The sequence below is a fragment of the Anomaloglossus baeobatrachus genome, chromosome 8 (genome assembly GCF_048569485.1).
Source record: "Anomaloglossus baeobatrachus isolate aAnoBae1 chromosome 8, aAnoBae1.hap1, whole genome shotgun sequence".
Classification (NCBI taxonomy): Eukaryota; Metazoa; Chordata; class Amphibia; order Anura; family Aromobatidae; genus Anomaloglossus; species Anomaloglossus baeobatrachus.
The window spans coordinates 31,465,329-31,489,437 of NC_134360.1; the positions used below are offsets into that span (position 1 = coordinate 31,465,329).

The window sequence follows — 24,109 nt, forward strand, 5'->3', positions numbered from 1 at the left end:
GTTGGGATCTCCACTAATCCAAAGAACAGGACTTTCCAAGCTTCTTATACATTATATACAGTATATGCTTTGATCTAACCACTGGGATCCTCATTGATTTTTAGAATAGTAAATGGTTGGTCTTGTGCTAGACCAACTCTCCATGAAGAGGCCGTCACATACAAGCTGTACTTCTCCATTCCTACAGGGGACCTGGAAAGTCCTGTTCTTTGGATAATTAGGCATTCCAATGGTTGACCTTCCCTCCCCAGTAATTTTACATTTATGAGCTTTATCACTCATCCTCATAAATTTAAGTTTACTTGGAAGGGAAGGTCTACCATTGGGATCTCCGCTAATCCAAAGAACAGGACTTTCCAAATTTCTTATACAGTATATACAGTATATGCTTTGATCTAACCACTGGGATTCTCATTGATTTTGAGAATAGTAAATGGTTGGTCATGTTCTTGACCAACACTCTATGGAGAGGCCGTCACACACAAGCTGTACTTCTCCATTCCTACAGGGGACCTGGAAAGTCCTGTTCTTTGGATAATTGGGGATCCCAATAGTTGACCTTTCCTCCCCAGTAATCTTACATTTATGAGGTTGATTGATATATTTGCCAAGACTTTATCACGTGCACAACCTACGATTTTACTTTTTTCTTCTTGAGCTTTTAACTCTTGTTGAAGTCTTAGCACAATTATCACTCATCCTCATAAATGTAAGATATCCTGGGAGGGAGGGTCAACCATTGTGATCCCCACTTAGCCAAAGAGCAGGACATTCCAAGTTTCCTATGCTTGGGTCTAACCACTGGGATCCTCAATGATTTTGAAAATGGTAAGTGGTTGGTCATAAGCTCAACCAACACTCCATGGAGAGGCGGTCACAGACACAAGCTCTACTTCTCCATTCCTACAGGGGACTTGGAAAGTCTTGTTCTTTGGATAATTGAGGATCACAATGGTTGACCTCTCCCTCCCCAGTAATCTTACATTTTGAGGTTGATTGATAAATGTGCCAAGACTTTTAACATGTGCCATGACATGCACAACCTACGATTTTACTTCTTCAGCTTTATCACTCTTCCTCATAAATGTAAGATTACTTAGGAGGGAAGGTCAAATTTTGGGATCCCCACTAATGCAAAGAACAGGACTTTCCAAGTTTCATATATATATATATGCTTGGGTCTAACCACTTGGCCCTCATTTATTTTGTAAATGAATGGTCATGTGCTCGACCAACACTCCATGGAGAGATGGTCACACACAAGCTCTACCTCTTTATTCCTACAGGGGACTTGGAAAGTCCTGTTCTTTGGATAAGTGGGGATCACAATGGTTGAGGTCTCCCTTCCCGGTAATCTTACATTTTTTGAGGATGAGCAATAAATGTGCCAAGACTTTAATACGTGCCGTGACACTTTAAGCACAACCTTCGATTTTATTTTTTTTCTTCTTCTTCTTCTTGAGCTTTAACTTTTCTTTTCTGAGACAGTTGAGCTGTAAATATCCTGACAGAGAAGAGAATTTTTATTTTATTTATCACATCTCAATAATCCTTTTATTTGTCCACTCTGGGAGCAGAGGAGTGAAGCTTGCGGCTGTTAAAAGGAATTGGGTTTCCGATGGCGCACACAGCATGAGGCACAACTGCTCTGCGGATACCATTGGAAGCTATGAGGATGAAAGTCCTACAAACTCCTATTAAGAAACACTCAGCAAGCCGAGTCCTGGGATGAAAAGAGCTGTGGCATTATAGTGTCGTAAAGAAGGAATAAAAAAAAAATAGGATGCCGTATAATTTCCGCAGCTTCGCCACGGTTTCCATGCTAACAAGGTAATGCCGAGATAATGTTGGCGTTAAAAGCTTGATTGAGTCTAATTTATTGGGATGCTGAAAAATTAGACGCATCATAACTGTTTACGGCACTTTTTAAAGAGGAGGCTGCGTGGCAGTTTAACGCCAAATGTATCTCGCTGGCATTAAGAGAAAAACACAAATTGCTGCCGCAATTAATCACGCTCCCTTCTCTGCAGAGAGCGCAGTAACTTTAAATATGTTTCTCGGCGTTATTTTCATTTACACAGAAGTAGTTTAGTAACACATAAAAAATTCTAAAATATTTTGTTAGGCTTTTAAAGCATTGTAAATATCTCTCCCGGGGCTCCGTAATCTGAAATCATCATAATCGTTTGTGCTACAGGTTCCTGTAGGATTCTGGAATTTCTGTGATTCCATTATAGACATTTAGAAAATAAAGGAAGTAGGTTGAGAAAAAATAAAGATTTTAGAATTAAATGTGGTGCTTAGGACGATTGTGGATCTTAGACAAGTGTTTCTTTTTTATTTAAAGGGTCATCCGTAATCTGTTGGAGAACCTGAGATGAGTGTTCAAATTTCCTGCAGTGCCTCCACAGAGAACATGAAGTATTACACTGTGTGCACCAAAATCATTGACTGTCTTCGAAATGTATGGATAGGCTGAATCCTTCAAAGTAAGGTTGACTTCACAAGTCCAAGTTTTATGGTTCATGTACCTGACCATGGTTTCTGGACCAGTTATGAGCCTCCTGACCTGAACTCTACAGTTGCACATATGCCAATGTAACTGCTGAGTTTGGGTACAAAGAGCTATGATTTCTTGACCAGCCATGAGCCTCCTGACCTGAACTCTATAGTCACACATACGTCAATGTGGCTGTTGAATTTGGGTATGAAGAGCCATGATTTCTGGACCAGCCATGAGCCTCCTGACCTGAATTCTACAGTTGCACATATGCCAATGTGGCTGTTGAATTTGGGTATGAAGAGCTATGATTTCTTGACCAGCCATGAGCCTCCTGACCTGAATTCTACAGTCACACATATGCCAATGTGGTTGTTGAGTTTGGGTACAAAAAGCTATGATTTCTGGACCAGCCATGAGCCTCCTGACCTATTTCGTATGTCAGAGCTGGACTTTTAACATTTCTCCTTTTCGATTACACTGGCTATGGTGAAGCGGTTACCCAAGATACCCAGAATGAGGAATAGCAACATGGTGAACTGGACTGTACACCTACTTCAAAAACATACTGGTAAGCTAATCGGCACTCAATAAAATTTACTCCAATGGGTGTGCTTTTTAGGAAAGTTATGAGCCCATTAGTTGTTGTTACAAACAGGAAATATCTCCACACTCCTTAAACCTTTCCTTTAGCAATTCCTTGGCTTCTGAAACCTTTGATAAAGAGCTGTGAGAAGTGAGGCAAGTGACAAGGAAATTTTATTTGCTACAGCTGAAATGTGGTATTGTGTGGTATCAATGTGGTATTGCGTGGCATGAACAAGTGACCATGAAGGGCTGTGTCAAGTCTGCCAGGGTCTAAATATGTAGCTCCGCTATACATAGCCATTGTGTTACTTCCTTATCCCATAGAGGCACTAGATTTAAATTTCAGCATTCTTAAATGGCTTTCAGTATGTTATTGGACTGCAAGTGGCAACCACAGTATTTAGAAGAATCCCATAAAAAGAACTCCCACAGATGTTGACATTGATGGAATTCAAACTCAGGACCCTGGTGGTGTAAGGCAACAGTGCTAATCACTGAGCGATCATGCTTGATGAACAGCTCTTCGTTTGGGCACATGGACAGGAGCAAACCCATCCAGTTGTATTAGGTTGTGACCATCTTCAGGAGCGATAATGAAGATTTACCAAAACCACTGCGCAAACACCGTGAAACAGACCGCTACCATTCTCAATACTCACATTGCTTGCATAGGGGAACGTCCCGGGCTACTGTCGCTACCATTACTGTTGCCATGTTCCATCACACCGTTTAGTTCTTCTCTCATGGCACTGGCTAAGCTGGTCAGAGCTGGATTTCCCATGGAAGCCGTAGTGTATAGAGGTATACTGTTCTCAGCCATTGAAGCCTGTTGCAAAATTCAAAAGCATACTATTCACACTAAGCCACAAAATCCAAAAACATTTTTCAAAAATGTTGCCTTCTCAACTACAAACTATATATGCCAGAACCTATATGTTAAATTGATGCCCATCACCCACACGGACATACCTGTGGGCAGGTTTAGCACACGTCAGGAACATTCCCGACTAAACTTGAAAAGTAAGTGATGTGAACGTAAGCTGAGAGTTTCAATACAGTATTTAAAGACACCTGACTGATAGTCCAGAAATTTGCTAATTCATGTCTTTTATTCTTTATGCACAGGTCAACGCGTTTCAGGGGTCACAGCCCCCTGGAACACGTTTACCTGTGCATAAAGAATAAAAGACAAACTAGCAATACTTTCGGTGTGGTGATAGCGCAGCTGAAAACCGGTTCCTCTTCTCGGGGCTGCAGCTGTTCAATTAATTTTATCAGCTGTTATAGGGGTTGTGACTGGCACAACCGCTAGAGGTGAGTTCCTCACTTTTTACATACCTAATTGTTAGTTTGGTAAGACCCTATTGCGCTTCTCCTTCACAGCCCCTTGCCTTCTATACATGTCCTATGGCCACAGGTCTTATGAATGAACAACCCCCTCGGAAGGAGGATAAAAATTAGTAGAACTGATCATAACGCGGTCACCAGTGATGGAATGTATGTCATTGACTTTTGTGGTCATGTGGGACTTTCGACACATCATTAGATTGCGCCCCATGCCAATGGTCTAGTGCAGTGTTCCCCAACTCCAGTCCTCAAGAGCCAACAACACTATGTCTTCAGGATTTCCTTCGCAATACAGAGGTGTTGGGATCATCATCTGTGCAATACTAAAGAAATCCTGAAAACGTAGTGTTGGTGGCTCTAGAGGACTGGAGTTGGGTCTTGTCTACTGAATGGGAGACTCGGCCAGAAGGAAAATAAAAGAAAGGGAATAGGAGAGCCTGTCAGAAGACCGGTGGAAGCAGGACAAGTCCAAAAGATCCGTAGATGTGAGCATAACATTGGCATTCTAGGAACCATTAAATTGACAACTAGCCGTCATTTTGCTGCATTCGCCCTAAGGAAAAAAATATTCGTACTCTGATGAATCCAATTGTTTTGTAAAATTAGATTTTCTCATCTACTGTATACCTTATACTATACTGACCTAAATGACAAACCCAATGTATTTGTCTGAATTTTTTTCTAATTTTATGTTATTCTCTTTTCATATGCAGTGGACGTATTTTTATCTTTTCCATTTTCCGCTTATTAAAATGTGTATTAATGTAATACTGTGAGTATTTTTTAATATATTTTATAATGCAATCTTGGGGGGAAAAAAAAATTAGAAAAAAAAACAAGAGATAACAGCTTGTGTTACATTTCCAAAAACAAGCAGTGTAGAATCTGCTGAGCATTCTAATTGGAATTAGTCATCGTTAAGGAAGGAATCTGATAGAATATAGGATCATTTCATTTTGCCTTTCAGCCTCATGAATGTAAATTGTGCTTGTAATCTTAATAGTATTCTACAGACAGAACAGCCTTTAAAATCATATTTCACAAGACTCGGGGGACAGTAAGCAACTAATGAACAGTATTTACAATTCTTTCCTTTCGCTGTTGTCACTATTTGACTTCTAATAATTGGAGGAATTGCCTTGGTTTTAATTTTTTTTTCCTTTTCTGTTTTATCAAAACTCTGATTATCCATAGAAATTAGAAAATATTTGTTATCGTATTTGCCTTCTTATCATGTGATGAACTTGTATAATTGAGCAGGCATTTATGAAGAGGCTACAAAGGGAGCAAATGTCTAATAAACACTAAAATGGAGTATAAAAAAATAATGCATAATGCATGAAAATAAAAAAAAAAAAGGTATATAAATCTAAAAACGTAAAGCTGACTACAATCAGAAAAGAAATTAAAAATATAAAAGCAGAAAAATTAAAAAAGTCAGAAAAGAAATAAAAAAATCTATAATCAGAATAAAAATTAAGAATATAAAACCAGAAAACTAAAAAATAAAAATAGTCAGAAAATAAATTTTATAATATATATATATATATATATACACAGCAGAAAGGAAATGTTATATATATTATGATATATTTGCGTGTATGTATGTATATTATATATATATATATATATATATATATATATATATATATATATATATATATATATATATAGATATATAGATATATATATAATAAAGGTAAAGTATTTAAAATAATACTAAAAGCATCGGTATAAAACATACATAGTGCATGAAAAAAAAATGTATAAAAATGTGCAGCTGACTATAATAAGAAAAGAGATGCAAAAAAAATATATAAACAGAAAAGGATTTTATATATATATATATACACACATTTATACATTATATATTATGTGTATATATAAATAAAATCAAACAAATATATAATCAGAAAACAAATTTAAAAAAAATATATTTAAAATATTATATATTTATATACAATATTATAAATATATATATATATTTAAAATACTAATTAAAAATATGTGCCAGTAATCATAAAATAAATAAGTATAAATCAGAAAATAAAAATAAATTTACATATAAGATATAAAATAAAATCTAAAATAAAAAGTAATAACAATACAAAAAACATCAGTATAAAAATACATACCACATGAAAGAAAATTAAAAAAAGGTAAAAAGGTATGTATATATAGAAATGTAAAGCTGGTTATAATCAGAAAAATGTAAAAAAAAAATATATAATCATAAAAGAAATTAAAAAAATATATAAAAAGTAAAGTATTTAAAATAACAATACAAAAAAAGTATAAAAAAACACATCAGAAAAAAAATATATGCAGTATATTCAGAAAAGAAATAATAAAAAAAATATATATATACACACACACACAGTATATATAAAATAAAAAAAGAAATTATAAAAAAAGCGAAGTATTTAAAATAATACAAAAACAACAGTACCGTATTTAAAATAATAATCTAATAAACCTCAATATTTAAAATATCAATACAAAAGCATCAGTGATATAAAAACATTATAAAATATCTAAATTATATCAATAAGCAATCATAATTTTAAGACAGGATTTTTTTTTATATTTTCGTATTTTTTTTTCTTCCCTAGACCCCCGAAACAATAGGAGGTCATGTGACACAGTATTCTTTCATTCCGCACATTAATAGCTCGGCTCGAGTAATTACACTTGTGGTATTTTTGCCTCAAGTGAAATTCTGAAATAAGAGGATGGAAATTATGATACTGCTGATAAATATTAATAAGTGAACTTTTAATTTTTTTGCCACAATATTCAAAATGCTAAGCATCTAACTAATGCTGAAGCAGACTGATATGTGCCTGCCTCCAGGGACTGTGATGCTTTATGCACTTAAAAAAAAAGAAAAAAGTTTAACAGAATTAAAATTTAATATCTAATTAGAACCAGGATAATATATTTTGCAATAAGCAGAAAAGACGCCAAACGGTGACATAAAGGAAAAGCTACCCACCTGCAAAGCAGCATTGAGGGGTGTGCAGTAGGCGTGACTTGTATGAATGTTTTTAATAAGAGAAGGACTACTGCATAAATAAAAAAAACAAAAAACAAAAGTTAATAAAAGTATTCACTTTATTTGTTCTTAAATTAAATAGGAAATAAAAATTAAAAAATATATAATAATAAAAAAAACAAGTTTCAAGCCTGCCTTGAGGAGGTTAATTTAAATGCAGGGCAGGTTCATTTAGTTTCAACACAATAAAGAATTATACTGGATGTAATAGAAATTACAGCTTTGACAAGTATAATTATTGTGCAAATAATAATAATTAAAAAAAAATAAAAAACACGTAAAAAAGCATTTTCATGTTACCTACCAGTGTCTATCCTCTCTGTAGGCATAAAGCAGAATATTGCTCTCATTATTTAACAAGGCAACAAAAAAAGAAATAAAAAAAAACAAACAAAACAAATATAGAAATAGGATTCTGTCTTGGCATTGATATTCTTCAATATTCAGACAATTGACATAATATAGAATATACGGCTCTGTTCACACCATGTTAGGAATGTATGAAAATTTCTTGGCTTGGATTTCTTTTTTATTTTGTGGGATGTTTTTGTTTTTGACTTTGTATTTTGATGCAGTTAATAAAAATTCTATATTACTGACTCATACCGGTCACGTTTCTGGTATATCGTCATTCCATAGATGTTCATGGATACAGACAGAATATATTCAAAAATACAGAAACATGAAAGCTGAATGAGTTCCACATCCCACAGGCAGGGTGAGAAGATGATTGTTGATCGGTTGGGTTTTCGCCATTGGGACTCCCTCGGATCATGGGATCATGGCCTGTTGAAATGGAGTGGTGACCGCACATGCCGGCTTCATTATTCGTCTATAGAATGCTCAAGAAGAGTACAGAGTTCCGCTTTCTCCGCCAGTCCAAGGACAACAAATAGAGTTTACATATACAGCCATCCACTATATTCCAACAGTGCCCTGTTTTTTTTAGGGGCTCGATCTCAGGATTGACAGGAGTCAAAGGGGTCAGACTCCCACCGATCAGTCAGTCATCACCTGTCCTGTGGATCGAAGATAACAGATTATTCCCACACAATAAAAATGAAAGGGAGCCCGTCAGGTAAAGAAAAACCGCTAATAACCTGCAGATATGAGGTTATTCTGTAGGTTAATTGTGTTCTTAAGCTGCCCGATGCCTGCACTTAGAGCCCCACTGCCGGGAAGAAATTAACATTTTTTTTTTCCCGGCAGCTTCAGCATTAGACTCAGCTGTCAGTCAGAGGAAGTGGCGCGGTTTCGGCCACCACTTACTATCCACAGTGCATTGACGGAAGCTGCGCTGGCGCCACCCCCAAGACTAAAAGTCCAAGGTTGCCAAGAAAAATAATAATTTCCTCCTGGCAGGAGAGCTCTCATTGCAAGCACCGGGTAGCTTCAGAATGCTATTAACCTGCAGATTAACGGGTAGATTCCTTTTAAGTCAATGGGATCCATTAGAATCAGCCACAGAAGAGATTTGTCATGGGTTCTTTAACAATATTAGGTCATAACACCTGGGTGAACAGAGCCTAAATGCTAGAGCAGAGCAAAAAGATTCTCAGTACCCTGCTCAAGCGGCCACATTGGTAGTCCGTGATTGCTGGACTATAGACCTGTAAACCTCACCGGTATCTCTACCAATTATTAGACCTACCATAACGTCATGAATGTGTTGTGTGTGCCACAACAATGAGGTCAAAGAGCCTACCAGTCAGTAGAGGCGCCAAGCTTCTTAGCAGGTAGGAGAAAGTTCACAGGACTTTGGTCCGGCGGGCATGGACTTCTGACATGGCCATTGGAAGAGGGTCTTAAAAATCTTTTTGCTGAGCTCTACTAAATACTTAAAAAGTTGATCATCATCATAATAATATTATATATTACATTTTTTAGGCCTTCCTCGAGGTGACCATTGCCATTTTTTAAGGCTTTGTACACTATGAAGTTATATCATAGCTTTCAAACTATTAAAAATACTTTCGTGGTTGGGTAATACGTCCCATGTATGTAACGTCCACCAGTGGCAGTCGAGTCACCCCGATGAATATGGCATCTATGCCGAAATAGATATATCAATATTTACACAGTTTGAAATAAGCGTAAAGTTTCCATAACCTGACAGAATCGTCTTAACGGCAAGTATTAGTTCTCAGTTGAGAAGAATTCATTGTTATTTATACAGGTAACTTCCTGCCTCCAGAAAGAGGAACCTACTGCTGGGTTCAACAATAATCTCATATTGAAAGACTCAGCGGGGGGGGACACTCCGTTTTGTGTGACAGAAGTGCACGGTTTTAACAGATTCACCATAACAAAATAATGTTATACATTCTGTCAAGCCAGGAAAATCCTGAATAAACACTTTTCTTCCATACACATTTAGTATTTACCCTACAAAACTCTAGTAAAATACATAGAAACGAACATATAAAACAGCAAAGTCACACACAATAGAGGCAGCCGATGGATGGTGACCCAAAATTCGAGAGGTCATAATTATAAAAAAAAGATAAAAACTTGACATTATAAGGGAAAGGGTATGTTCACACCAAATTTAGGCTCACATTTGAGTGGTACTGTTGAACATATGTCCAAGTAATCAGACACCAAAAGAGTTGGATGCCATTGACTCCCATCCAGTTGACTTGACGTCCAATCCAGTTAACCTTTAATGACTACGCGGGAGAAAAGGCTCTCTACAAAGAATGGTGTCATACAGGCCATGGGAATACAACATTCCTTCCTTTAGGAGGCCGCCAATGGATGGTGAACCAATATTCGAGACCAGAATTATAAAAAAAAAAGACAATAATTTGATGATATAAAGGAAAGGATAAGTTCACACCTCATTTGGGCTCACATTTGAATGGTACTGTTGAACATATGTCCAAGTAATCTGACACCAAAAGAGTTGGATACCATTGACTCCCGTCCAGTTGACGTCCAATCCAGTTGAGCGTTAATGACTACACAGAAGCAATGGCTCTCTAACTAGTATAGTGTTTTACAGGCAATGCCCTAAAACATTTCTTCCTTTACGAAGAGAGCTAATTTGCATATTTTTTTCCCATGTGGCATTACCTGTAAGATCTATTACTTTAGCTGAATCTCAGTAACTAGAACCAAAGCTGTACCAAAGGCATCCTAATCAACCAACCAGTAACGTGCCGTGTACCGACATGGGGCAGAAAGCCCAACAAAACTCTACAGATGTTTTTTTGCTTGGCTAATATCCTTTTCAAGTTCCAATAAAGGGTCAGAAATTGCTTTAGAGGATACCTACATCCAATAGATGGTCCGTGATTTTTTTCTTATGATTACACATCAAATTCACTAGATAAAAGGTATACCAATGTAAATTTGGACACATAAGCTAAAATAGTGTTAATTTGTCATATATTTGGGAAAAAATGAGTATCTCACCTTTCTATGGCTTGATAAAGGCCTTGCGTTGGTCGAAACGTCGAACTGTTTTTATTCCCTCATGTACTTTGGGACCAATAAAGATTTTTCTAATTGATGAAGGAGTTTTCGGTGTCTTGGATATTACAAAATTAGACTTGTTTTGCAGCATTTGGAGGGCTGCACCAAGCTGCACGAACGGTTGGAGTGGTGCGTGCCAGACACTAGTCTTACACAAGTGTCTCATATGTTCAACCCGAATGTATAGCCCAAATGCGGTGCGAATAGAAGCTAACTAAGAACAGAGATGGCCGGTTCCATGAAAGAGTTATCAGACCAAATGGTTTTCATTCTTCACACATCCATATTTCATCTGCCTGTATTGTGTGTATGTGTAGGTACACTTAACAACATGGAAAATACAAGGTGTAGACTCGTAATTTGAGGGCACTATACAAAGTTCCTTGAGGGTGAAGCCGGCTGAATGAAAATGTTGGCAATACATACATGCAAAGGGAAGCGGCTAAGAAAAGCAGGGCAAAATTAAACCAAAGAAAAATAAAATAAAAATCAAGCAAGTTAAGGCTCTTACTGTGCAACAAGCTCGTCAAAGTGTTCATCAGGGCAGTATTTTCGAGGACGGCCTCTCTGAATATGGCGGCCACGTTTAAACTCTTCATCATCAACAGTCCAAACGGACCCATACTCATCCTCTACTCTGATAAAGCACTTATGGAGAGAGAGATTGGTGCGAATAGCACCCTAGGACCAAAGCAATGGCCAAAGTGGGGAAAAAAAGGGGGGGGAAATCGGGAGACCCGAAAGCAAAAAGATGCAGAGGAATATGATGGAGTTGGAATAAAGAAGCAGCACAATGAATAGAGGGGAAAGGAAAAAACATAACAATGCGTAAGCAAATGATCGGGTGAGTGTTAATAGGCACTGGCACTCAAAAAGCACCAAATGATGATGCAGCATACACCAAAGCAAGCAGGGCAGGGTATCAGTGGGTATACAAAAAAATGGCAGGGATAATGTATAGTACTTCCCTCTGAGGAAGCTGAAACATTGCGAGTGCACCTCTGTTGTTCCATCACCAAATGAAACCACAGGTACCATAACAAACTACACTAAGAAGTTCAAAGGATGGTGGACGTACCCACTGATCTTTTGTGGCCTCCTTTTTTGGAATTCTAGTTCATCCACTGTCCATACTGCCCCTTTTACGTTTTCTACTCGCACAAAACACTTGTGTAGACTAAGATTATGGCGCACTGCATTCTGCAGCAGGGACAGGAGAAAAAACATTTAGAGGTGAGCGCTCATCATCAACAAAAATCATCATCTTCACTTTTTTTTTTTAAGGAAGATATCATCAGAAAAACACCTATTGGTTAAATTAAGTATTTATGTTAAGTGTTTTTTTCCAAGAATTTTTGGAACTTATTTTTTCTCCATATCACAGTCTTTGTTAAAAATGTATAGAAAAAAAATAATTGTAATTTTCACACTGGCCACTGGGGCTTTGTTTAGATTCTAACTTCCTTTTGTTACAGGAAACAATACATGAACGTTGGCCACAACCGTACCTTTTTGTGGAAATAATACATGTACGTTGGCCACAACCGTACCTTTTTGCGGAAACAATATATGTACGTTAGCCACAACCGTACCTTTTTGCGGAAACAATACATGTACGTTGGCCACAACCGTATCTTTTTGTGGAAATAATACATGTACGTTGGCCAAAAACGTACCTTTTTGCGGAAACAATATATGTACGTTGGCCAAAACCGTACCTTTTTGCGGAAACAATATATGTACGTTAGTCACAACCGTACCTTTTTGTGGAAACAATACATGTACGTTGGCCACAACCGTACCTTTTTGTGGAAATAATACATGTACGTTGGCCAAAAACGTACCTTTTTGCGGAAACAATATATGTACGTTGGCCAAAACCGTACCTTTTTGCGGAAACAATATATGTACGTTAGTCACAACCGTACCTTTTTGTGGAAACAATACATGTACGTTGGCCACAACCGTACCTTTTTGCAGAAACAATACATGTACGTTGGCCACAACCGTACCTTTTTGCGGAAACAATACATGTACGTTGGCCAAAACCGTACCTTTTTGCGGAAACAATACACGTACGTTGGCCACAACCGTACCTTTTTGCGGAAACAATACACGTACGTTGGCCACAACCGTACCTTTTTGCGGAAACAATACATGTACGTTGGCCAAAACCGTACCTTTTTGCAGAAACAATACACGTACGTTGGCCACAACCGTACCTTTTTGCGGAAACAATACACGTACATTGGCCACAACCGTACCTTTTTGCGGAAACAATACATGTACGTTAGCCACAACCATACCTTTTTGTGGAAAAAATACATCTACGTTAGCCACAATAAGTAGACCCTGACCCTACCTTTTTGTATTGAACTATCTAACGAGGTCATTTTGGAGGGAGGGGGAGCTGTGACAGCCCTTATTGCTATTGGCGGATCATGTGATATCAGCTGTTAACTGTCTTTATTATCCTGCCTCTGCTGATAACGAAACTGCTGCAAACTCTTCCTGAAAGTAAAGGAAGTATGAATCTGAAAAAATCTCCAGTGTTCAATATGAAATATGCAATATTACTATTTGTTAAGACTGAGATAGGAAAATAATAAAATACAAATTGCCATTTTTCTTAACACAAAAAACTGATGTAAACAGTAGGTAATTTTCTAATGATAGCTCCCCTTTAAAGGCAAAACTCAACAAAGTATCCTCTTTATAAGGGGCCATATGGATATGCAGCTTCTCTTCTCTACACAGTTACAAATAATATGCACTCTCTCAAAAAACAGTTTTCTGGTGGAAGACTCTTCAATATTTTTATTAACCAACTGTTAGGCTAAATTTGCTCATTATTACTCGAATGATATAGCTCGTGGAATGGTCCTGAAGCAAGTGTCCACTACCAGAAGAAGAGATTACACAACTTTTAAAAGCTATGGGCACACAAAATTTTGTGAAGAGTTCAAAAACTATGAATTTTTTCAGAAGTAGCTACTGGAAATTATTTTTATCCTTTTAAGGGTTTTTGAAGAGTTTTTCAATTCCTAAAATGGTTCTAAAAAGTTTTTGAGGAGTTTTTCCTTTCAAGCATTTTCTTGGAATCTTTTAATTGCACAGTGCCTAGTTTGGAGCGGATTAATTTAGGAGCAACGTCAAAGAAGTGGCAATGCCTTTTTTTTTCCACCATGTGTTTTTTTCCCCAAAATGTAAAGCAAAAAAACACTCAAAACCTTGAAAATATGAAGTGCAAAGCGATTTTACCAATGAGATTGATAGGAAGAGACCAAGTCACAAGAAGAAAAAAAAAATCTAAAAAAATCTGTGTGCCCATAGCCTTAAAAAGATCTTTTGTATCCAGTATCCAGTCTAGGAACAGAGGCTGCAGAGAAGTTCACGTGACATAGCCAAGTGGCCCCTCCATAAAGAGAATTCCACAAATGGTGAGGTTGTCCTTTGAAGAACCATATGTGTTCATGGGCTTCTGAAGCTGATCACAGGGTGGGGCCAATGCAAGTATGACCATTTTAGTTTGTTGAGATCTCGAGAAATTGTGTAGGCTAAATCTTTGGACAAATCACTACAATTTTCAGCAAAGGCAACAAATATATGGCCTCAGTAATTTGTCAGCCCCTTTCAACATATATTGTGACAAAACAATTCTGTACTTACCATTTTAGAACTTCGATGGGTTTTCCAGGAGTAGACCATTGAATGTCTTTTCTTTAGAGTAGACCATCAAAGGTTAATCAGATGGCTGCCAGCTGAGCGATACTTCAACCGATCATTCAGTTGACAGCCATCTCAGCCAACTCTCCAATAAACATGAGCGTCAATGTGTTCTCTATGAGAAAGCCACCACCTTATGTCCATAAGACATATGCGATCGGCAATCCGAAATCAAAACTGCCCGATCAACATGTTTCACAACAATCAGCCGACGCCCTCATGTTCTGGTTGATATCGGTGGCTTCAGATGACATTAGGCTACTGTGTATGAAGGCCTCAATCCATCTCGATTTTCAGGCATCAGGGAAGGATTTATGGTTTCGAATTGTTTATAGAGGCACGGTGGTTTTTATATAACAGAATATGGCTGTGCCTGTTTCTACTACACCTTGGCCAAATTTACTGAAATGGACTCAATTGTTCTGATGATCGGAGAAGGTTTCGTTGGTCATACACCAACCTTAGGCCGGAGTCACACTTGTGAGTGACTAGTGCGAGTCTCGCATAGCATCACCCACCAAGGTCGCACACTCTCCTGACAGGAGTGGGTCAGCTGCATATATTTCTATGCAGCTGAGATGCTCAGGTCCGGAGAGTGTGTAGCTGTGCCAGGTGATGCGATGCAAGACTCGCGTGAGTCACTCGCAAGAATGACTCCGGCATTACTGGTCTACGCCTGGAGAACACCACTAACAACTGTTATTTCTAACTATGTGTGAAACTTTACAATCACCTATAGGTTATTCTTCATTCCTTAAGAATGTTAAGCCAATTACAGAACAAAACAATATTTATGAACGTGCAACCAACCAGCTTACCGGTAACGGTCATGAGCGGTCATCTCAAAAAGCAGCAAGGATTTCAGCATTTTTTATGAAGATTTAGCTCTTTGTTCTACTCTTCCAAGTGCAAGTATACAAATATATATGACATAATAGGTGTATATCTATATGATAAACAAAAAATATATATATAATTCTTGTTGATCACGCCCATTATTTTAATATATAGTTGTATATCTGTTGCTATTATTGAGTCAAAATAATAATGGATGTAAGATTCCAAGTAAAATAAAGAGGAAAAACTTCATAAAAATGTTGCCATCCTTGCTTCCATTGGGATTTTACTGATTTGGGGAGCACTGACCCATTGGGGCTGCTATAAACAGAATCTGTCATGAGAATTTTGTAGCTCAAACACATATTTACTTTTATGGTGAATAAATCCATACCTTGATTGTAGAAATCTGTTTTTTCCATTTCTGCAAGAATCAGCATTGAAATCATATGCAAATGAGCTGCACATGCTTAGGAGTGTGACATTGCATTTGCAGCTCTCCCTGCGCTCCCACCCTATTCCCCGGTCACCTCTTGTGTCTGATTGCCCAACACTCTTGTTTGTCACCTGTTTCCCTTGGCCTGTCAACTCGACAGAAGAGGCAGGTGGAACGCAAGGAATACTGTAGGTTACTATAGGAAGGGAAAGCAAGTGAGCTGCAAGTGCAACATTCTACCAGGAAGCACTTGCAGCTCATTTGCATAGGATTTCAATGCCGAATTTCTCAGAAATGGCAAAATGGATTTCTACAATAAAGGTATGCATTTAATCAGCATGAAAGTGGCTTTACATAGAGGTCATTAGTTTGAGGTATACAATCCTCATGACACATTCCCTTTTATCTAGGTTTACACATGCAAGAATGTGGTGGTGTGTGCTTTTCGAACATTTTCCAGTTCAAGAACTTAATTACATCCCCGAAGTCTATTATTCCTATTGGTTGCATTTTCAAAAATAATTGTTATGTAGGTTAAGTATATTTTATTTGGGGGCCACAAATCTATCCAAGTTTGTTGGAAAACAGCTATGATAAAAGATCTTGCATTAAATTTGGAGAGAAACAGGCAACAAAAAAATGGTGTATGGATCTATTTGAGATAGCAAGCTGTCAATTATGACTGGTAGAAAAGATCTTATAGAGCAAGAGTTTCTCCTCCTTTTATATGTCTTGTGACAAGTCATTAATACAAATGGCCTCAACATGCAGTAAATACAAAACAAAAAAGTGTACAACTCAAATTTTGGAAGTAATATCGAATGTAGAACAAGTCCCATCTCAAGTTTTGGAAAAAGAGGTAACAAAATAGGCAACATTTCGATCACTCCTTTAAGAAACATCTTGATTGAGCAAAAACATCTTTTACTTGAACGTTGGACCATGACTGATTTTTTAAGACCGATGCTACATCTATCTTGACCCAGATGATTGGATTTTTAGGAGGTCATGGAATGGGATTCACTCCAATGGTTGATTGAAGAATGCACAGCCAAAAGTCCGCTAATCTCGATGGAGTATCTAGTGTGCCCTTAAGGCAATTAAATATATATAATTTAATCTTGGGCTGTACGGTTATCTCGATCCTGAATTCCACGTCTGTGAGCTCGGCGTAATAGTTATCGTAATCGATTGGTGGCAGCGAGTTTATGCCAAGGATCATTGTGGGGCATTCAGTGAGATCTGGGGAGGATTAGATATACTCCGCCCGCAGGAGTTGGGGGAATATATACCTTACGCTCACTGGGAACCCTTCAATCATCGGCATAGTAGAATAGCGGCCTCCTTGCTTATTGTCGGGCAATTCCATAATTGGCCTGACTATAAGAGGGGCGCTAGAGAGCAAGTCACGTGCTCTGTCTGGTGGAAAGGGGGGGGTAGCTTCCACTTCCTACCCCTTTTCCTGACATATATAGTGATAAGGAAATCAAAAGGGGCATGGCATATGGACCAGCACTAAACTCCTTCACTCTAGCAACTGGTATAAATACTCATCTGTAGTCCATCGAGGCCATCGTGACTTAATGACTTGTAAAAGTTATATAAAAGTAGAGCTACTCTCTTGCATACAACAAAGTATAACCCAATAAAAACATTAATGTCCTTACTGCGATAAAAAGTTAACTTTTTTGTCTACACTCCTTTAGGGATAGACCCTTCCACCAATCAAACACCCTTTTATGCCTTCAAACAAGCTGACCCTTACCTTCCACGTGGCTGCATTGCGTCGGAAGTAAGCAAACATTCGTGTGAACCAATTGTAGATTTCATTTAGTGTTAGTTGCTTCTCTGGTGATTCAAGGATTGCCTAAGTAAATTATAAGAAGAAATATAATACAAATTGAAAATAATAAAAATTTTCAATTTCAAATTTTTGATGTTTGAAGGAAAAGAAAATAGAAAAATATATTATAAACCCTCCCCCTCCTTCACCCAAAAAATTCCAATTTGGCAAAAATAAGTCACATAGATAAATCAAATCCAGATGTTTAAAAAAAATGCATCATTTGGCACAAGGAGAAAAAAAAATAAACTAGACTTCACAACGCGATCAGAGATTAATACCTCTATTTAACAGTTCAATGACAACATTGAAAATGGAATTATCTAATTGTTTTGAGTTTTTATTTCTGTTTCCTGGTAGAAATATTAATTTATCAGTCATTCACAAAGCAGGATCAAAGAAAATGCAAAACATTTCACCAGCTGATTACAGCTCAGTAATTATTTAGAGCTCAGATTAATTCTAGGGATCAGAGATTACGGTAGTTTGTGATAATTGACTTGCCATCTTTAAACAGCCTCATTTTCACTGTTGTGTGAAATGAATTTTCTAATAATCACATTGCATTGTAATACTTAATCAAAAGCAATTACGTTAGATATTGCTGTTTTCAAAACTCTTGTGCAAAAAAAAAAAAAAAAAAAAGAAGAGGAGGTTTTTGGATTCAAATATTCAAGTTTTACAAAGACCTTTTAAATAAACAGGTGGGCGTAAATACTTTTGAAACAGGGCCATATACTGGAACATACTAAGGTATTTTGACTTAAGAACATTAGTAATGTATCGTAAGTTAAAATTAGTAAATTCTAAATTACCTAAATTAGAGTTGACCAAAAAGATTTACAGGACCTTGGTCTAGGTACCATGCCGGTAGGCCGTTACCAGTGTGTTGGAGCCCTGCCATTCTAGTCTTACCGGCCAACATCTTTAGCATCTCTTCTGATTAGTAGGTCAGGTGAAATATCACTATTGTGTCGTTATGAATGCATAACTTGACACCGTGCCTTCTAATCAGACAAAGCACCGGAGATGCCAGCAGGTAGGAAGAGGTTTGTAGACTACCAATGTTACCAGTAGACCAGAGTTCTCCAAATCTATTAAGTATCACTTGTAGTTTCGGCACCAGGCCTACTAATCAGACAAAGCATGGGAGATGCCAGCAGGTAGGAAGAGTTTTGAGACTACCAATGTTACCAGTAGACCAGGGTTCTCTAAATCTATTAAGCATCACTTTTAGTCTTGGCACCGGCCTACTAATCAGACAAGGCATTGGGGATGCCAGCAGGTAGGAAGAGGTTTGGAGATGACCAATGTTACCAGTTGACCAAGGTTCTGCAAATTTATTAAGTATCACTTGTAGTCTTGGCACTAGGCCTACTAATCAGACAAGGCACCAGAGATGCCAGCAGGTAGGAAGAGGTTTGTAAACTACCAATGTTACCACTGGACCAGGGTTCTGCAAATCTATTAAGTATCACTTGTAGTCTCTGGGTTTTAAAGAAGATAGGATATTCTAAAGAACACAAACACTTCTGAGGGTCAAATAAGACTTCACACAACTTATGTAGAATAACATTTCAGTAATTATAACAGGAACTAAACTGAAGGAGTCGGACCTAAGGGTAAGCCATATAGGAAATGTCCGATACTCATGCTTCCTTTTTTGGGACCTTTAGATGCTTTCCAATACTGATATACAGTAATCAAATGTCCTATAATGGAGAATAACTAATAACCAATTATTTCACTTCAGCTCTCGATCGGAAGACTGTACATCAAGGTACCAATCATCCATCATTGTTAAACTTGTTAATGGCTGGAAGGCTGCATTTGTCACCAAATATTCGATCAGCAACAGGACCATTATCACCATTATTACCAAGCACTCATGAGCAGATGTCATGTCTCCCAAGGCTTGAGGAAGAGAGGTCTAATTACATATCAGGTCCCATGGGCTTGGGAGTCAAACTTAGCTTTACATTAGGACCCCTTGGGCTGGAGGGTCCATATACGTATCAAGGCATGAAACCCAATGTGACGATAAACCATCTTGTGCCCACCCAGTCCTACCTTTGTTCTTCAGCACCTGATTGTCATCTGTTGGATCTTACCCATACAATATATTGAGTTTTCACAGCCACAATGACACTCGCACTTACCTGCCTAATTAAAGATGCGTATGTAAAGGGAGGTCTGACTTCTGCATTTTTGTAAAATTCTTGATTCTGTGCAATGTCTGCCATTAAATAATAAAAAAAAAATTCAATCACACAAACTATTTTTAAAGACGCACCAAAACAAGTGAAAATTGTTCAAGTCTACTGAGCATGAGTTGAATGACAATATGTTACCAACTAGTGGTAAAAATGTTTGGAAATTTGTAGCTTTGTAATAAGAAAAGATCTACTCACCAGAAGAGATGGGGACGTTATATTTGTCAGAGTACCGCCTCCGTATAGGTCCTACATTGTGGATGCTGGTGGTAGTGATGACAGATGGTCCCTGGGTTAAAGGAGTGAGTGGTGTCGTTGGGGTGGTGGGTGTATGAGGTAAGCTTTGTGGGGAAGGTTCTGATGCAGTCTTTGAAAGGGTGACACTGGATACCAGGTTCAGCTGTAAATACAAAAAAAATATAAAACGTAATGAACAAGTAGTTCTACTAAACCAGTCAAAGTAACAACTGAAGCTGGATCTGATCCAAAGTAGAAGCTTTTAATGATCAAAGAAACAATGCATGGAAGAGAAACATTTTAACGATGCTCAACAGTGGTCAGGAGTTGTTGGTCAACCTGTCCTCTCCAACAAAAGGTGGCTGGAGCTACATATTAGTACAAAATATAGAATGGCATAAAGTAATGAACAACGTTTTATCTTAAAACAGCCAAACCAACAAAGCACGTTGACTCTAAATAAGTCTAGAATTTTTCGATGATCAATAGTAGTAAATAGTTGTTGGACAACTTGTCTTATCCTAAAAAAAGATTTCTGGCACTGGAAGGTACATAATGATACAAAGTACATAATGGCATAAAGCAATGAACAACTACTTATCCTAATCCAGCCAAGAGCACAATAAAACTTGGTTCTAAAGCTTTTGATGATCAATGAGACCATGGATGGAAGGAAACCATCTCAATACGATGCTTGTTGTAAGTGAACCTGTCTTCTCCCACAAGAGGTGGCTGGAACTAGAAGGTACATGATGATACATAGTACATAACGACAAAGTAATAAACAACTAGTTATCTTAACCCAGTCAAACCAACAACTACATTTTGACCCAATCCAGAGTAGAAGCTTTTGATGTTCATAAATGGAACAGAAACATCTCAAAATGAGGATATAGCTCTCCCACTCAACAGTAGTTAGTAGTTGTTGGATAACTTGCTTTCTCCTACAAAAGGTCGGTGGAACTGGAAGGTACATAATGCTACAAAGTACATAAAGGCATAAAGTAATGAACCACAAGATTTCTTAAACTAGCCAAGTCAACTATACAAGTTGGTTCTAAACAAGTCTAGAAGCTTTTGATGATCAATGAGACCAGGACTGGAAGGGAACCATCCCAATAGAAGGCTTATCCACTCAATAATAGTAAAGCAATTGTTGGTTAACCTGTCCTGTATTACAAAAGATGGCTATAATTGGAAAGTACTAGGACAATGATTCAGTCATTCTCTTGCTCTCAAAGTTCTGAGGAACACAGAGTGGTGTATACCAACACAACGAGACGGTATGGGCCTTGTTATTTTTTTCTTTATGTATTGGATAGACATATTCCATAAGCAAGTTTGGAATCTCTTTCGGAAAACATTCAAGAAATGGCACCAATAATACATTCAGCGTCTGGCCGAAGAGATTTACCACCCACCTAAGGTAATTACGATCCACCAATAGATCATTGTGACACTCGGAAATGTAAAGCATGACTACACCATGTTAACTATGGGGCAAACTTTAAACAAACTGCCACCGTCTATACACTTTACATACAATGCCTTGTGCTCCACGTGAAATTTCAATATACACTTTCATCTGTTGATTTAATAGAACGTCAACCCAATGTTTAGGTTTTCGGAGGAAATGTGTAAACTCTACTTTTGCTAAATAGCAAGTGTCTCTGGGATTGAAATCTCGAGTTGGCACATGTACATTCAGAGCTGCGCTTTACATTAAGCAGTACTGCAATATTGGTTTAACAAAGTCCATTTCAACTTTTATACTTTGAGTCGACAATCCTATATTTGAGGCCTATCCAGACCGTATAAATCAAACGCCACATTCAAGACTGTGTAAAATTCGGCAATCAGTCAGTCTTATTACTATGTCAGGTTTTTATTTCTTTTTTTTTTCACAATAAATTAGGTATAAGTAAAATACAGAAAAAAAAGCTCATAACTGTATAACTGCCATTAAACATAATTTGCCAATCTAACGGTGGAATAGTAGACCGGGTGCCAAAAAATATGAGGTCATGTTAAGGAAAGGTACGATATATGGTATTAATCAAGAGAACCTTGGTGTTTTCATTAATTGATTCCAAAGACATTTACCTTATCAGAGAATAATTCCAAAATCAATTTTGCAAAGGAGACAGAACTATCGGGATCGGGAGCGGGAAGGTGTCACTACCTTCGACAAGAAGGAAATTCTACCTTAAAATGATGGAACTTCTTTATTTCCTTTAATCTTGGATGAAAAAAAATGAACACATTTAAGAGGAATTTTACCCAGACGGATTCCGAACTGCAGCTCTTCCCCAAAGATGACCTTTAAAGTTTATCAATATACCTCAACTCGTATTACAAGCCGGTCCTCTGTGAGATACGAGCTGTGATTTAATGATAATCCCCAGAGAACAGACAAGTAACGCAGCCTTTTAACAGTTTATTATGGAAATGTGTCATTTTTTTCTTTCTTTTTTTTCTTCTTGTCAAATAGGATACAGATGTTGATTTTCAACAACCCGAACAAAGACGCACGTGCGCTTGGTAGAGTTCCATTCAGTCTGGACTCCGCGCGGGGTGATGTCCTATTGTGGTTTCTATGTTATTTTGCACTTTTATTATATTTGTGTGAATCTTTAATCCCTGCTAGGAATTCAACCAGTAAAATCCCAACTTCTTATGGTGACTGTCAGCTTTAAACAACACCTGTTTGCTAAGGATGACCAAATCGAATTTCACAAAAATACAATTTTGACGAAATATAAATCTCGTTTAAAGAGATGTGTAGAAGGGGTTAACGCCGCGCATCAGCCAATATGAAACTGGAGAGTAGTTAATGAAGTATAACTTTCTTTTTATTTCATCGGTCTACGCGTTTCGAGGTCAAAGACCTCTTCCTCAGGACCAGTACATCAACAAAAAGCCTTGTGTACTGGTTGATGTACTGGTCCTGAAGAAGAAGTCTTTGACCTCGAAACACGTAGTCCGAAGAAATAAAAAGAAAGTTATCCTTCATTAACTACTCTACAGTTTCATATTGCCTGATGCGCGGCGTTAACTCCTTCTACACATCTCTTTGAACACTGTTCCATGGGGGGCTGCAGCAGACGCCATTATCTCATGCGTATCAGTAGTTGTGACTTTCACAACTATACTAGGTGAGTGTATATCCTCTATATACTGCACTGTCCATCTGGTGTTACACTATTAGCGCTTCTGATTTTTAGATACACGGAAATACAAATCTCGAATGTAGCAAAATGACCACTAACCAGTCCCTATTTTGCTGGATATTTTTAGGGTCATGAAAGGGTTAGAAAATATATATCTTGCCCCTCACCTGTCCCACTTCCGCAGCTTCTTGTCCATTGCTCTAGTGGCTTCCTAAAACGATGACCTTCTTCTCTACAGTCTTCAGTCTTTGGTACCTCTACCACCAATGACTTGAACAACTGAAGAGAAGACCAGGGTTGGAAGAGGAAGCAAGCGCGGGATCTGGTGGGAAACTTGGACAATGGGTCTCGGGAGGGGTGAGGTATTTGTTTATTTTATTTTTTTAGCACTCTGGCCACATTTGATTCACATCAAATTAATTCAATACAAATTGAATTGCATGGCGGAATTTATACTTCGCTCACTGATACAGTTTGCTTTTAGGTTTCTTGCAGGAAGGACTGGTTCTCCTTAAAGAGACCAGCTGAATATAGAGTCTTAATGATAATGCTACACATATATACATAGGGTCCACACTGTGATTAATGAATACCTGAAATATTAGTGAAAACTTTAAAAACGTAAGGTTCTCAGCAATTATTGATCAAGGAGCACAAAAGCCATTCAATCACGTCATGGT

General features: G+C 37.7%; 1 protein-coding gene across 3 annotated transcripts in view; it reads right to left on the minus strand.

Annotated features, from left to right (window-relative positions):
• The window catches only part of FOXP1 (forkhead box P1), a 918,681-nt gene that overhangs the window by 11,724 nt on the left and 882,848 nt on the right, over positions 1–24,109 (minus strand). For all 3 annotated transcript variants that reach the window (XM_075321416.1, XM_075321417.1, XM_075321418.1), the window contains 7 exons: positions 20,221–20,422; positions 19,969–20,045; positions 17,732–17,833; positions 12,046–12,167; positions 7,795–7,809; positions 7,431–7,500; positions 3,748–3,914 (listed from right to left, as the gene is read on the minus strand). In XM_075321416.1, coding sequence (XP_075177531.1) covers positions 3,748–3,914; positions 7,431–7,500; positions 7,795–7,809; positions 12,046–12,167; positions 17,732–17,833; positions 19,969–20,045; positions 20,221–20,422 — 755 coding nt within the window. The remainder of the gene's footprint in view (positions 1–3,747; positions 3,915–7,430; positions 7,501–7,794; positions 7,810–12,045; positions 12,168–17,731; positions 17,834–19,968; positions 20,046–20,220; positions 20,423–24,109) is intronic.